Consider the following 14465-nt stretch of genomic DNA (forward strand, 5'->3'; position numbering starts at 1 on the left):
AGCCCTCAACTGGATTTCCTCATTCCTCTCCGGCAGAACCCAGAGAGTCTGACTCTCACCCTTCCGCTCCGAAGCCACTAACCTCATCTGCGGCGTACCCCAAGGCTCCTCGCTCAGCCTGACGCTGTTCAACGTCCACATGGCACCCCTCGCACAACTGGCCCGTCAGCACAACCTCAGCATCCTCTCCTACGCCGACGACACCCAGCTCATCCTCTCCCTCACCAAAGACCCACACACCGCCAAAGCCAACCTCCATGAGGGATTGAAATTCATCGCCGAGTGGATGAGAAACAGCCGCCTGAAATTAAACTCCGACAAGACGGAGGTCCTCATCCTCGGACACACCCACTCGGCCTGGGACGACTCCCACGCACGCAACCTCGGCTTCATCCTCGACTCCGCTCTCACCATGTCCAAACAAAGTCTCCTCCTCCTGCTTCAACACCCTCCGCATGCTCCGTAGAATCTACAAGTGGATCCCGACGGAAACCAGAAAAACGGTGACCCAGGCCCTCGTCAGTAGCAGACTTGACTACGGCAACGCACTCTACACAGGCATCCCAGCAAAAGACATCCAACGACTTCAACACATCCAGAACGCCTCCGCCCGCTTGATCCTCGACGTACCCCGCCGATGCCACATCTCCCACCACCTGAAGGACCTCCACTGGCTCCCTGTGGACAAAAGGATCACCTTTAAACTCCTCACCCACGCGCACAAAGCACACCACAACGCCGGACCCGCCTACCTAAACCACAGACTCAACTTCTACGTCCCCTCCCGCCAACTCCGCTCTGCCAACCTCTCCCTCGCCATCGTTCCCCGATTCCAACGCAAGACCTCCGGCGGCAGATCCTTCTCCTACCTCGCCGCCAAGACCTGGAACTCCCTCCCTACCCCTCTGCGCCAGACCCAGGAGCTCCTCACCTTCAGGAGACTCCTCAAGACCTAGCTCTTCGACCAATAGCAGCTCCCCCATCCCCCCTCCCCTCCGCGCCTTGAAACCCCAACGGGTACGTAGCGCGCTTTAGAAATTTAATGATTGATTGATTGATTGATACTTCACAAGTTTTGTCATCCGCCTGGCTCTTCAAGAATGACAAAGCCAAGACATTGTAATTAACATAATAGATATTTTCTTCGGAAAATCTCATCTCCAAGTTCTCACCATGCCTTTTGTGCCAATGAAAAGACAGCTCCTGAGCATTAAGTGTTTCATTTGTCAAGCAGTATGAAGTGAAGTTCTGTGCTGAGAGCTCTCTCTCTCTCACTCTCTACCACCACCCTGAAGAGATAAAGGTGTTCTGTGATAAAGCCCACTGGAAGGTCTCACAAAGTTCAGAATTTGCAGCTGAGTATCTGTCTCCTCCCTACTCTACAGAATTTACTGGCTCCCTTACAAATAGTCATTCCTTTATCACACAAGTTGAGCCAATTGCTTAACAGGGCACATCAACTGAGTGAACTGCACAGCTAGATGACCATCCATCCAGTCTGAAAGCTGAGCTTACAAACTTTACAGTACCTCAATCTTGTCTACACTGTGTGCCAGTAACACACCATTTCGATTAATTAAGGCAGTGCTTTTCAACGAGCACTTAAACACATTTATTCAGCCAGTAATTAGGTTGCCTGGCTTCTCTGTAAAGGCTAACTGAGCAGATGGCCACTACTCAACCTAATCTGCAACTCAGATGAGCTGCCATTACAAAAAAACACTGCTTTAATCAGGGAGAACTATGTAACAAATACATGTTAATAAAAGCCATTGCAGCCTTGTTTTCAAGCCCCACTCATTCTTCCTTTCTTTTTGAAGTTTCTGCATACTTACTGTAAGCCTGAAAATTCAGGCAGACATCTGTATAAAAATACAAAAACAGTAAAAAAGTAAAAAAATAAAATAAAAAAATAATCGGATTGAAAATCAATATTTGCACCACAAATTTGGACCCCTTATGGATATTTATGAAAACTTCACGTTTGTTTTAAATTCTCTGCTCTGGTCAGTTCTAGTAAATCAAGTGAAACACTGTATTGTCCACTTACCAACAACAGGAACATATACATAACTACTAACTGAGCTGGATCCACCTCAATGCACATTCACTGGAACTTAAGTGACCTAACGCAATTTATTTTACAAACCTGAGTCTTAGTCTACAAAAATGTTATCATTTCGTAAAGAACTGTATTTGGTGCCTAAATCATTTTATACTACTTTGTGCAAATCATTAGTCTTTAAGACTCAGTATGTGTGAGTAGAAATCTGTTGTAAAGACCTGCAGTAAGAATCTGTCATCTACACAGCAGGTTTGCTATGATCAAGCTACATTTCAGACTACAAAATGAACAAGTGGGATTCAGATTAGTCCTATTAGCAGGGCATCAATCAGCTGCAGGAATAGCTCACAGTCAGATAACCAAATAAATATATTGCTCAACACTTTGCTGTTTAAAAGCCTAAACATCAATAGCTAACAGTAATTTCAGAAATAAAACTTATCCTTTGCTTGGACTCGTACCATTCTCAAGTCGGGAGGGTAACAGCAATCCTCTCCGGCCCAATTCCGCCAGGGCTAGACATCCACCATGCCACGCATTCTCAGTCTCCTGAAAACTACAAATAGATGACAGGTTAAACATAATAATGATGCAGCAGGTATTTAAATTCATAGAACAGCAGATACTCAAAAGAATATTCTACTTAGTCGTCACAGTCTAGTAGAGGAAACAACAAGCATTGCAAATTGAATAATTGAGGCTTTAATATGCTAACACAATCAAACAGCATGTCAACATGGCGGTGTTAGCATGCTTTAATACAATGAACCAGATGCAGGGTATTGCTCTGCAAAGCTGATGCCAGGAAATTCTAAGGTAAGAAATCTGCAGCCAAATAGAATCTCTAACAGATAATGCGTTAACGAAGATAAGTAACTTGTTCATCTGGTAGATATTTCTAGCTGCAGATTCCTTACCTTAGAATCAATACCAAAGCCATAACCTCCTGGCGTTGGGCTGCGGACAGATCTCTCGACACTAAAAAGTCCTGCAGGACTGAATGGGCTAAGTGTCGGTCTCTACGGACCGGACTGTCCAGGCAGTAATGTCTTGCAAATGTGTGCAATGATGCCCACGGTGCTGCCTGACAGATATCCAGGACTGGAACACCTTGTGCTAGCGCCGTGGTAGCAGCCTTGCCCCTGGTAGAATGAGCCCTCAGGAGGCTGCTTCTTGGCCACTACGTAGAGATCTTAATGCAGAGAACGACCCAACGCTAAATGGTAAGTTTCTGCACTGCCTGACCCTTCTTTGCTCCCACATATCCCACAAAGAGTTGGTCATCCATCCGAAACTCATTTGTGAAGTCAAGTTAGAATGACAACACTCTTTTTGGGTCCAGTTGGTGGAATCGCTCCTCTTCCTCAGAGGGATGTGGTGGAGCAAAGAATGTGGGCAAGGTGATGCTTTGACCCAGGTGAAATAGGGTCCACACCCTGGGGAGGAAAGAGGCACGAGTTCGGAGTACCACCTTGTCTGGGAACAAGGTGAGATACAGCGGCTTAGATGAGAGAGCCTGCATCTCACTGACCCTCCTCGCAGATGTTATTGCCACTAAGAAGGCTGGCTTGATGGTGAGGGGGCAGTTGTGCAGTGACTCAAAGGGAGCACACATGAGAAAAGTGAGGACCAGATTTAAGTCCCACTGAGGCATGACAAAGGACGTAGGAGGATACATATGCACAAGCCTTTTAAGAAATCTATTTACAATTGAAGATTTAAATAATGAAGGCTGATCGGGCAGCCGAAGGAATGCCGATAGGGTGGAAAGATAGCCATTGGGAGTGCCCCATGCAGAAAAACTAGTTGTGCAAGGCATAAGAAAGAGAAGGATGTCAGAGAGAGAAGCTGAAAGAGGATCAATAGATCTTTCTGTACAATAATATGCAAAGCGTTTCCAACTGCAGGCGTATACCCCGCTTAGTGGTGGGACGCCTGGCTGCCAGAATAACTTTACAGGCTGTCACCTGTCGCCGCTCAATCTCCACGCATAAAGGTGCAGAGTTGACAGGTTCTGGTGGACAACCTTCCCTGCTGCTGCAACAGAAGATCTTCCCGAAGAGGCAGCCTGATCGGAGGATCGATGCTCATTTTCAGAAGCTCGGTATACCAGACTCTCTGTGGCCAGTCCAGAGCCACCAGGATTACTTGGGCCCTGTCGTTTTTGATCTACTTGAGAACTCTGGGCAGAAGTGGTATGGGTGGTAAGGCGTACAGGAGGCCTGACCTCCACACATGACGAAAGCGTTGCAGAGCGAGTGCCACCTTGGAAACTCCAATGCGCACCACTGCTGACATTGCACATTCTCTGCAGAGGCGAACAGATCTAACCAAGGCTCTCCCCACTGCAGAAAAAGTCCTTGTGCCACCTCTGGATGGAGATACCACCTGTGATCCACTAGGCATTGATGACTGAGTATGTATGTCCTGGCGGTCACAGAACCTGCCCCCAGTAAGTTGATATGGAGTCCAGATTCTGCCAGAGACCAGAGGCCTCTGATCTCCAGCTCTCTGAGATGGCTGCTCCCTCCCATAAGTGACGCATCTGTCACTACTGTGAGATCTGGTTGGGGAAGGGAGAGGAGTCTGCCTCTGGCCCAATCGCAGTTCACTAACCACCACTACAGATCTTTTGCAGTTCCCTCTGAGATCTGAACCGTGTCGGTGAGATTCCCCTTATGCTGTGCCGATTGGAACTCGCTGCTCGGGAGGATAAGCCCAAAACTGCACTGTGTCCAAAACAGCTCAGATGAAAGGGAGCTTCTGAGAGTGTGACTTTGGCACATTTATAGTGAACCTCAGCTAATGCAGGAGGTTCGCTGTAGTCCGAAGGTGGGTGACGACAGCCTGGGGTGAAGGAGCCTTCAACAGCCAGTCGTTGGGTTAGGGGAAGCCGGAAAACCTCAAACCTGCGCAAAGCAGTTGCCACCACTGCCATCGCCGTGGTGAACATCCGAGGGGCAACTGATAAGGCCATAGGGTAGCACAATAAACTGACAGTGCTCGCGGCCTACCTTGAATTGCGCGTATCGCCTGTGGACAGGCAGGATGGGGATGTGAAAATACACATCCTGTAAGTCCCACGCTACCATCCAGTCTCCTTGGTCTAGAGCAGACAAGACCTGAGCCAGAGTGAGCATCTTGAATTTCTCCCTTTTGTGGAAGAGATTTACATCCCGCAAATCTAGAACAGGACAAAGACCCTTGTTCTTTTTGGGAATCAAAGTAGCGGAAATAACAACCACTGCCTACTTCTGACATCAGGACTCATTCTATGGCTCCCTTGGCCAAGGATGCCGTAACTTCCTCGCGGAGCAAGACTAAGTTATCCTCTATCAGCTGTTCTTTTAATAAAGTCATAGAGGGAGGGAAAGACTGGAAACGGAGGGAATTGCCCTTCTGTATGATCTGCAAGACCAATTTGTCAGATGTTATGGACTGCCAGTGAGGGAGATGAAATTGAATCCCCCTGCAACTGGGCACGTGGTCTTTCAGAATCACACTAAGAGAACTTGGGTGCTGTGGACGAGGGGGGCTGGGTGGTGGACAACTTCTGGCCAGACCCTCAGGGTCTGAAGGTATCACAACCTCGTCACCGCACAGGATGATGACCTGATGGAGGACTGTGGCTTGTCTGTGGATGGCGTGGTACCTGGTACCCTACCCCTTCTGAAGCCTCAAAAGTGGCAAAAGGCAGACTGTTGGCGAGGGGTCGCTGAGAGGCCAAAGGACCTGGCTGTAGCCTGAGAATCCTTGAAACGCTCCAGCCCAATTCTGCCTTTTAACCAAATAGGCGGGACCCATCGAAAGGCATGCTCATAAGGTTTTCCTGGACATCCCCCGAAAAGCCAGATGTATGAAGCCAGGTGTGATGACAAAGGGCCACCGTCAAGAAAATTGCTCTACCCAAGTGTCCAAACCACACTCAATAGTAAACCTGGCTTCATCTCTCCCATCTTTGACTGCCTGTGAGAGTGTCTCACACACCCTCCGGGACCTGAGGCAGCACCTGCGCCACCATATCCCATAAAGTATGGGAAAAAATGGCCCTATAGGCATGAGGTGTTTACTGACATCAATGCCAGGCTGGAGGAAGAAAACATCTTCCAAAGTTGGTCCAGCCTCTTGGATTTCCTATCTGGGGAAGCGGAAGAGAAGGTACCATGGGAAGTGGAGGCTTGGACCACCAAGCTCTCCAGGGTGGCATGCTGGGTGAGGAAGATAGGATCATTTGGAGCTGGCTGATGGCGGTGGCCAACTGTCCTATTTACAGGAGCCCCTGTGCTGGGTCTAGACCACGTCCCCAGTGGAACATCAGTGAGTGCTTCATTAAAGGATAACATCAGTTTTGATGTGGTAACCTCCGGCTGAAGCACCTCAGTCAGGAGGTTAGTCCTGACTGGCACCCTAGGCAGATCTAGGCTCAAGACCTCAGGCGCCCCATGCACCATCATAGCATAAGATGCTCCCTCCTCCATAGCCATGTTAGGAGGTGAGAGCATGCCAGTATCTGGAGAGGGGTCCAGTCCACTAGCTTCTCCTATCTCCTCATTATACCAGTCCATTTGCTCCAATCCATACTTAGGAGGGTCCTGAGACCCTTCCCATTCCTCACCAATGCCTGGTTGATCATAATAAGACTCAGGCAATGATCTGGCTCCTGTTGGAGCAGTCAGCGCAGGAATCAGTGTCACTTTTCAATGTTCCAGCTCCAGATCATCAGGTATGAAAACTGGGTTCATGCCACCAGTGGGCACTGGTGGCGCAGGGAGTTTTGTGTGGACTCGGCATCGTTACGGATACAATATCAGATCCGGAATGACACTGGAGGATATCAGATCCAAGAGACCCCATCGGTGCCAAAGCCGCTGACGTGGAACCTGATGGGGCGTCTCTGCCGACCCCACAGGGACGAGGGCACACCAGCGGGGGCAGCCCGCTCAAATACAAGACGCATGGCCTCGTAAAACTTTGAGTTGAGCGGGGGCGCTCTGGCTCCCAGAAAGGGGGAGGGAAGCTCGAAGTCGTCCTTGGCATCGGCTCTGCAGAACCGTGCTCGGAACGTCGACGTTCCCAACTTGCCTTGTCAGCCGACGGGCAAGGTGAATTCGAAGTCTGCTTGGGCTACTTCTTCTTCTTGTGCCTCTTCCCCGAGTGCCTGGAGGAGCTCGAGTGAGATGAAGAGGACTTGGGGCTTCTAAGCGGTCCCACAACCTCCTCCTCGACCAGGACGTGACCTTTGAGGAGATGTGCCAACCGACGTCAACTGCCGGGCTGCCATGAGCTTCAGGGACTGCTCCCTCAAAGCTTTAGCAGCCATGGACTGGCAGTCAGAACACGACTGAGTCGTGGTCTCGGTCCAAACACCAGAGACATACCTTATGGGGGCCTGTCACCGACATGGCGTGGTGGCAGGCACTGCAAAGGCTTGAACCCCGTCTTCCTACATGACATTGTCGCACAGACTTGAAAAACTCTTCGGAAGGAACAGAACTGACAGATGCGCGCCTGGGTGGTGCCATTATAGGCGACCGTGATGTCACAAATGGCTCCAACTACGCCATGTGGATCCGAACTATGCCACCTGACGGCGGGCGCAAGGGTATTCCCGATTCTAAGCGGACTCTAGGAAATTCTAAGGTAAGGAATCTGCAAGCTAGAAGTCTTTATTAGATCAACTGGCTTTGCCAATGCTACTGATGTAGGCAGAAAGGGTAGATTACCTACAAATGTTAACTAATACTGTAACATGCATAGTTATTTAAGATAAGTCACAAACTGCGTGAATTATTCTATCTTTTCAAAATGTAAGTGAACCCTGGCAGAATTAGGGAGGGGAGAGTGCGGTTTCTAGAAGCAACATAATACAACTGTCCTAAGTATTTTTCCTATTTCACTAACAATGACACTGACAGTCGTCCTGCAAACAAAGATAAAATATTTCAATAAGCAAGAATATTGTACACAAAAGAATAAAACTGTGCTTTACAGACCATATCTTTAAGCGATATAGCAGTGAACCTTCAGCGAAAATGAAATCAGACTACTGGCTCCATGATCTACAACACAAGCAGCTGGCCCATACTACCTGTTCTTCAATGTAGTATTTCCCATTATGAGGCAGTTATCTTTAGTTGTAGTGCACCTATTTTTTTAAAAGGGCATCTAAAAGGAAGGGTGCCTACACCAATCAATACAAATAAGGGTTGTTACTAAGGCAAATATAACCATGACAGCAGCGAAACGTGGTGAGATATGAACATCTACCAATGAAAATTTGACTTTAAAACATTATCACCTAAGACAGTTATAGAATTTTTGGCATCAAGATATTTTAGGGAAAATGATAAACTAATTGAAATCCATTCTGCTGATGACTGTGAAGAAAACCGACCTGTACATAAACAAAACTGTTCACCTCTTCTGCTCAACAGATAGAAGGAGAGAGAAGTACAGCAAAACGTTACGGAGACTAGTTGTTTCGTCACCTTGGTGCTGGTTGACATCAAGGGAAAAACATTTAAATACTTTAGTCTGCGATCGGGGGACAAAAAGGTGGTCATTTTGAACCTTGAGGTAAAGATCGCACCGCTGGCGGTTGCAGTAACTACCCCAACAGGCTTGTGGTCCAGACTGCCACATAATGAAGCACATGAGAAACAGCCAGCGGCCTACCCACCCACCGCAATTTTGGGAGCACCGCCAACGACGGCAGAGGCCATACTCAGGCCGGCAGAAAGGCCCTACACTGCCACTATATTATGAACCATGACACCGATATCAGTTCCGGGATGGGAACTACCACCACGCAAAGCCTGGTGGAAATGACCCCTATAAAGGGAAACACTCACCGGAGGCCCACAGAACAGCCAACACGGAGAGAGAGTTGGAAATAATGCCCGTGCTTCTCCTTGCCATATTTCTCTAGGACCGTGACCGAAGACGACGACTGTAAGTACCCCACATGGGAGGAAAGGGCACAATTACACCCCCACCCACCCCAATGCACTCCCAACCCCTCCCACCGCCCCAAGCCATACATACCCTACCAAAATGTACTTACCAGACACATGCAAACATATATCAGAACCAGTACACACACCTGTGTACACTGCTCCCCCACAGTGAAACACTGCACAACGGGACAATATTTCATCAACAGGTCTGCTGGGCACGAAATTTTATTGTATAAACAAAAATATCTGTCCAAACAAGGCCACTGGCCAGTCCAAATTCAAGTCAAGGCCACACTTGACTTCTACGATGGAAAAATCCTCCACTGAGAAAGGGACATCAATGGGGCAGCCAGGCACCTCAGGGATCAGGGGTAGGGGTGGTGGGGACTCAGGTTTGGAAGGGGTGGGGGTCTTGGGCGTAGGTTCTGGAGGTGGAGAAGGTTTGGGCTTGCCCTTGGAAGGAGGAGTGGGCTTGGACCGGGGGATTGCAAAGGGACCAGGGTCAACACGGGCCTTCTTCCTCCCTGGGGAAGGGGTACAGGAATGGGAAGGGCTGACTGGGAAGGACTTTGAAGAGGAAGGTGTAGACTTGGTGAGGTCAAAGGAATGTTTAGGGATAGGACAGGGTGGGCCAGTGGGTTCAAATAGGTCAAAACGGGAGAGGAAAAGCTTTCTAGGTGCAGCAGGAGGGGTTTTGGAGACAGGTTTGTGAATGGAGGTAGAGGGAGTGGTGGTATGAGGTGTAGATGTGTTGGACATGGATGCAGGTGCCTGTTTAGTATACTTATGTAGGTGGAAGAAGCGTGGATGGACACAGTTGGGGAGGTGGATGTTGGTATGTCTGCTTTGGTATGTTAGGTGTGTGCCTGCATGTGGTGCTTGTGTTTCTCTGTGTGCTTCATGTGTGTTGATTTGGGTGCATGGCTGACTGTATGTGCGCTTGGGATGGGTGAAGAGAGTAGGGTGGTGTAAGGGGTAGAGGTGGTGGGAGGGGGGTGGAAAGACCAGGGACACTGGCTGCCGTCAAACAAGAGGCCAGAGCCTGAAAAGATTTCTGTAGGCCAGACATGGCATTGTGAATGCCTTCCAGGAATGCATTGCATTGCTGCATTTGGGATGCCAGCCCCTGGATGGCATTCACAATGGTTGTCTGCCCCACGGAGATGGTTCTCAGGAGGTCAATAGCCTCCTCAGTGAGGGCAGCAGGGCTGACGAGGGCAGGAGAAGAGGTGACTGGGGCGAAGGAGACACCCACACTCCTGCTACTCGGTGGGGATATCTACTGGGAGGGAAGTGATGGTACGGGGGTGGCGGAAGATGGCAGAGAATGGGTGGGCCCAGTAGCGTCCGCCACCACCAGTGAGCTGCCATCGGAGGTGGTGTCGGAGTCACTACCTTCAGTGGTAGTCGCCTTCCCGTGGTACTCCCCTCACCCTCCAACCCACTGGTCCCATTGGCAGCAGTGGATTCTGCCTCCTGGGTCCCCAGGGATGCAGGATCCCCACTTGCCGGTGCCTCAGCTCCCTCGCCAGATGATGCTAATACAAACAAGGAAACAAGAGCACCGGGGGGGAACAAAAGAAGAAAGAAGTATGTCAATTCCAGGAAAAATATTTATATTGGAGCACATACACTCCCACCCATCTCAGGCACCAACCCTCAGCAGACAATATATGATATGAATGTGCCCCTGACTGGTAGGAATGGCAAAATGGCAGCATATACTGCGGCGGTGTGCACCGTCAGCGCCAGCAGTGATCATGATTAGCCCTGCTTCCCCATTGACAACAATGTTATCCAGTGATCAGGTGCACGGCGGTGAACACCACCTAGTGCCATGACAACCAACGCCTGCGGAATGAGGTCACTTCCTACACTACACTACGTGTAGGGCAGGGGGCTGCCATTTTGCATCCACCACGCCTTCATTCTCTGGCCGGGGTCCTAGTCCATGGCTCCATTCCATCTTCACTTTGTAGAGTACTGATATGATGACTGGTCCTCCTCATGGAATCATGTTGGGAATTGTGCCTACACTGTGATGCAATAAAACATACACACCTCACTACACATTGCCCTGACAGGATTAAAACGTTCTTTGTGTCTGTGTGAGGGACAATTGTGTTGCATGTACAACACGAATAGTGGGACCTTGTTATGGAAGAGTATGTCCCAACTCAATGTGGCTCTCTTCCTCCCCTATAGGTTAAGACCCATGTGGCGAGGGAGGGCCCCATCTGTTTACAGACGCCCTGGTAGATCTAGCCACCATGGAGGAACATCCCATCATCTTCACTTACCACCTAAAGCCACAATCCTGGAACTCTGTGCACAAATGGAGCCTGTTCTGATGCCAGCGAATAGAATCCCCATGCCATACCTACAACTGTGGAGATAGTACTATCTATGCTACATTTTTTTTGCCACAGGCTCATTCCAAGTGACAGTGGCCATGGCAGCAGGTGTTTCTCAGCCAATGTTCAGCCACATCCTATCTAAATTTTTTAATGCATTCGTGCAACACCAGCAAAGTTATGTCCAGTTGCCCCAAAGGGCTGATCTCACCACCATCAAATAAGGATTCTATGCTTTTGCAAATATCCCCCATGTGATAGGTGCCATTGATGGTACCCACGTTACCCCCATACCCCTAAGAGTAAATGAATAGTTGTCCAGAAACCGTAAAAACTTTCACTCCATGAATGTCCAATTGGTGTGTTCTGTTCATCAGTACATTTCCAATGTCAATTCGAGGCTCCCAGGATCAGCCCATGATTCCTATGTTCTGAGAAACAGCAGTGTGCCACACATGATGGGACAACTACAGGGGGACAGAGCTTGGCTCACAGGTGAGTGTGTATGACACTGTACTAGTGACATACTCGACAGGCAGGCTGCATGCAAGTAGTAAGTGCATGTATTAACCCTCTTTTACCCACTTTTCCAAGGGATTCTGGCTACCCAAACATGCAATGGCTCCTGACACCTGTGAGAAATCCCAGGACAGAGCCTGAACTCCATTATAATGAAGCACATGGACACGGTAGGAGGGTGATAGAGAAGACCATAGGACTCCCAATGGCAAGATTTTGTTGCCTGCATCTCTCTGGAGAATTTCTGTGCTATGGCCCTGACAAGGTGTGTCAGATAGTGGTGGTCTGCTGCATGCTACACAACTTGGCTGTGAGGAAAGCTATTCCATGTCTAGAAGAGGATGCTGTTCAACCACCCCTGCCACCTCAGAGAATGGATGAGAGTGATGAAGAAGAAGAGGGGGAAGACATCAACTCCAGAACCCAGCTAATCCGGCTACATTTCCAGTGACTCTGAGGTACATTTCCTATTCTGCAAATGGGTGTCCTGCATTGTTTCTGGGAGACTTGTGTACTAAGTGCTGTGGTGTCCCTTACCAGTGATGTTACAAGTTTAAGAATGAAGAAACAGATGTGTGTTACAACAACAGAATGTACAGTGTGACATACTTCAAACACAACAGACCCCCTCCTGCAATTAAAACTGCAATATGATGGAAACTGCCTAATACATACACATTAACATTTGCTTGCTGACATTAAATGAGGCCAGATTTTTTGTGTGTACAAGTGTATATATTTGAAGATAAGACATACATGAGTGATGGGACAGTGGAAGGGAATGGGCACGTGGTGAACAATATCCTCAGGTACATTTCCACAGCTGTTGGTAGCAATTGGAAGATATTGAAATGGGGCCATTGGAAGATATTGAAACGGCAATGGCATGTCAACAAGGTAGCTCAGTGGCACACAACGGAGACAGTTCAGAGCAGAGTCCATGCCTGGCAGTGGGCTTGGTCTTGGCTGGTGTTTGACTGGGATGTCTGGGTCTGAGGCCCCATTTGCGAGAGGTTACCTGGGCTGCAGGGGAAGGGGTGTTTGTGTCCTGTGAGTCCTCCGGCAGTGCCACCACTCCAATAGCTGCTGCAGATGTTGATGGCAGGGAGGTGTCCGACTAGTGGAAGGGGCCTGCAGGTGGGTGGAGGGATCAGGCTGGATGTTGGTTTGGTGCTGCAGCACCCCTGCAATGGAGGCCATGGGGACATTGAGCCACTTCCATAGCTCCATGGCCTCCTGGTGGTGTGCTACCTGCAGCCTCTATTTCTGCTCCAACGTGGCCAAGATCTGGCCTGTCCTGGCAATGGTGATATGCACCCAGGACCTCAGCAATGTCCTCCTGGGCAGCAGCAACCCTCCTTGGGTGCCCCCCCGGCCACTAGTACCCTCCCACTGGCCCTAGCCCCCTGTGCCTGTGTCCCCTGCACAGGTCTAGCAGTCCCACTTGCACTTCATCATCCTGCCTGGTGGTGGGTGGAGACTCGGGACTCTGTACATGTGGGCAGCTGGTCCGTGGCCTGGAGACACTGGTGTGGGGGTGTTGGGCCAGAGCTGAAGGTGGTGGCTGAGTGGTAGTGGTGTCAGTGGTGTCCTGGGTGGGGCTTCTGGAAGGTGACTGTCCAGGACTGTGGGATGGGCCAGGGATTTCCTCTGTGTCCAGACATCCCTCTGCACCCTCCTGAGTGGGGCCTTTTGTCTTCAGGTGGAGGACTTGGACTCCTTCATGTGTCCGTCCAGGGGGGCATGGGTGATGGTACCGGTGTGCGAGAGAATAGTGATGTGGGTGTCCTGCAATTTCTTTTCCCTTGCAGCACTGGTCAGCAGTAATTGGTGGTTACATTCCCATGTAGTAGCATGCAGGGTCCCTTTGTGTTCTTTTTGATGGGCTTAGTGAGGGAGTGGTGGTGCATTCTTGGTGTTGCAGTGCTCCTGACATTACATGCATGGGTTGGTGACTGTGCACCGGGGCCTGGATAGTGATTTGTAGTGGGGGGGGGGGGGGTGCATGCTGGAAACATGGATAGGAGTGTCTGGGTAGGGGATGGGAGCATGGTGGTACTGAGATGGATGGGGTAATACACGCATTACAGGTGTGATGACTGTCAGGGTATTGTTGACTTACCTGAGTCCAGTCCTCCAGGGAGTCCAGTTAGGCCCTCCGGGTGCAGGATAGCCAAGACCTTCTCCTCCTAGTTCGTGTATTCGGGGGGAGGAGGTGGGGGGCCGCCGCCAGTCTTCTGTACCACCATGTTGTGCTGTGATGCCATGGAGCGCACCTTCCCCCGCAGGTTGTTCCATCTCTTCCTGATGTCATCCCTTGTGCATGGATGGGTTCCCACTGCGTTGACCTTGTTGACGATCCTCTGCCATAGCTTTATCTTCCTGGCCAAGGTAGTCTGCTGCACCTGTGCCCCAAATAGCTGTGGCTCGACCCTGAGTATCTCATCCACCATGGTCCTTAGCTCCCTGTCGGTGAAGCGGGGATGCTTAGGGGGTGCCACGGTGTGTGTTGTGGATGGTCTGTTGTAGGTGAGTTGGTGACGGTGCTGTTGTGTGGTTGGGAGTGTGGTT

The 14465-nt window shown here is 49.8% G+C and overlaps 1 protein-coding gene across 1 annotated transcript in view; it reads right to left on the minus strand.

Moving 5' to 3' along the window:
* TBCD (tubulin folding cofactor D) overlaps window positions 1-14465 on the minus strand; it is a 1666801-nt gene that overhangs the window by 1250077 nt on the left and 402259 nt on the right. Inside the window, 2 exon segments of the mRNA XM_069200356.1 lie at window positions 358-366; window positions 2527-2621. Coding sequence (XP_069056457.1) covers window positions 358-366; window positions 2527-2621 — 104 coding nt within the window.

Source organism: Pleurodeles waltl, chromosome 7 (genome assembly GCF_031143425.1).
Source record: "Pleurodeles waltl isolate 20211129_DDA chromosome 7, aPleWal1.hap1.20221129, whole genome shotgun sequence".
In the NCBI taxonomy this organism is placed as follows: domain Eukaryota; kingdom Metazoa; phylum Chordata; class Amphibia; order Caudata; family Salamandridae; genus Pleurodeles; species Pleurodeles waltl.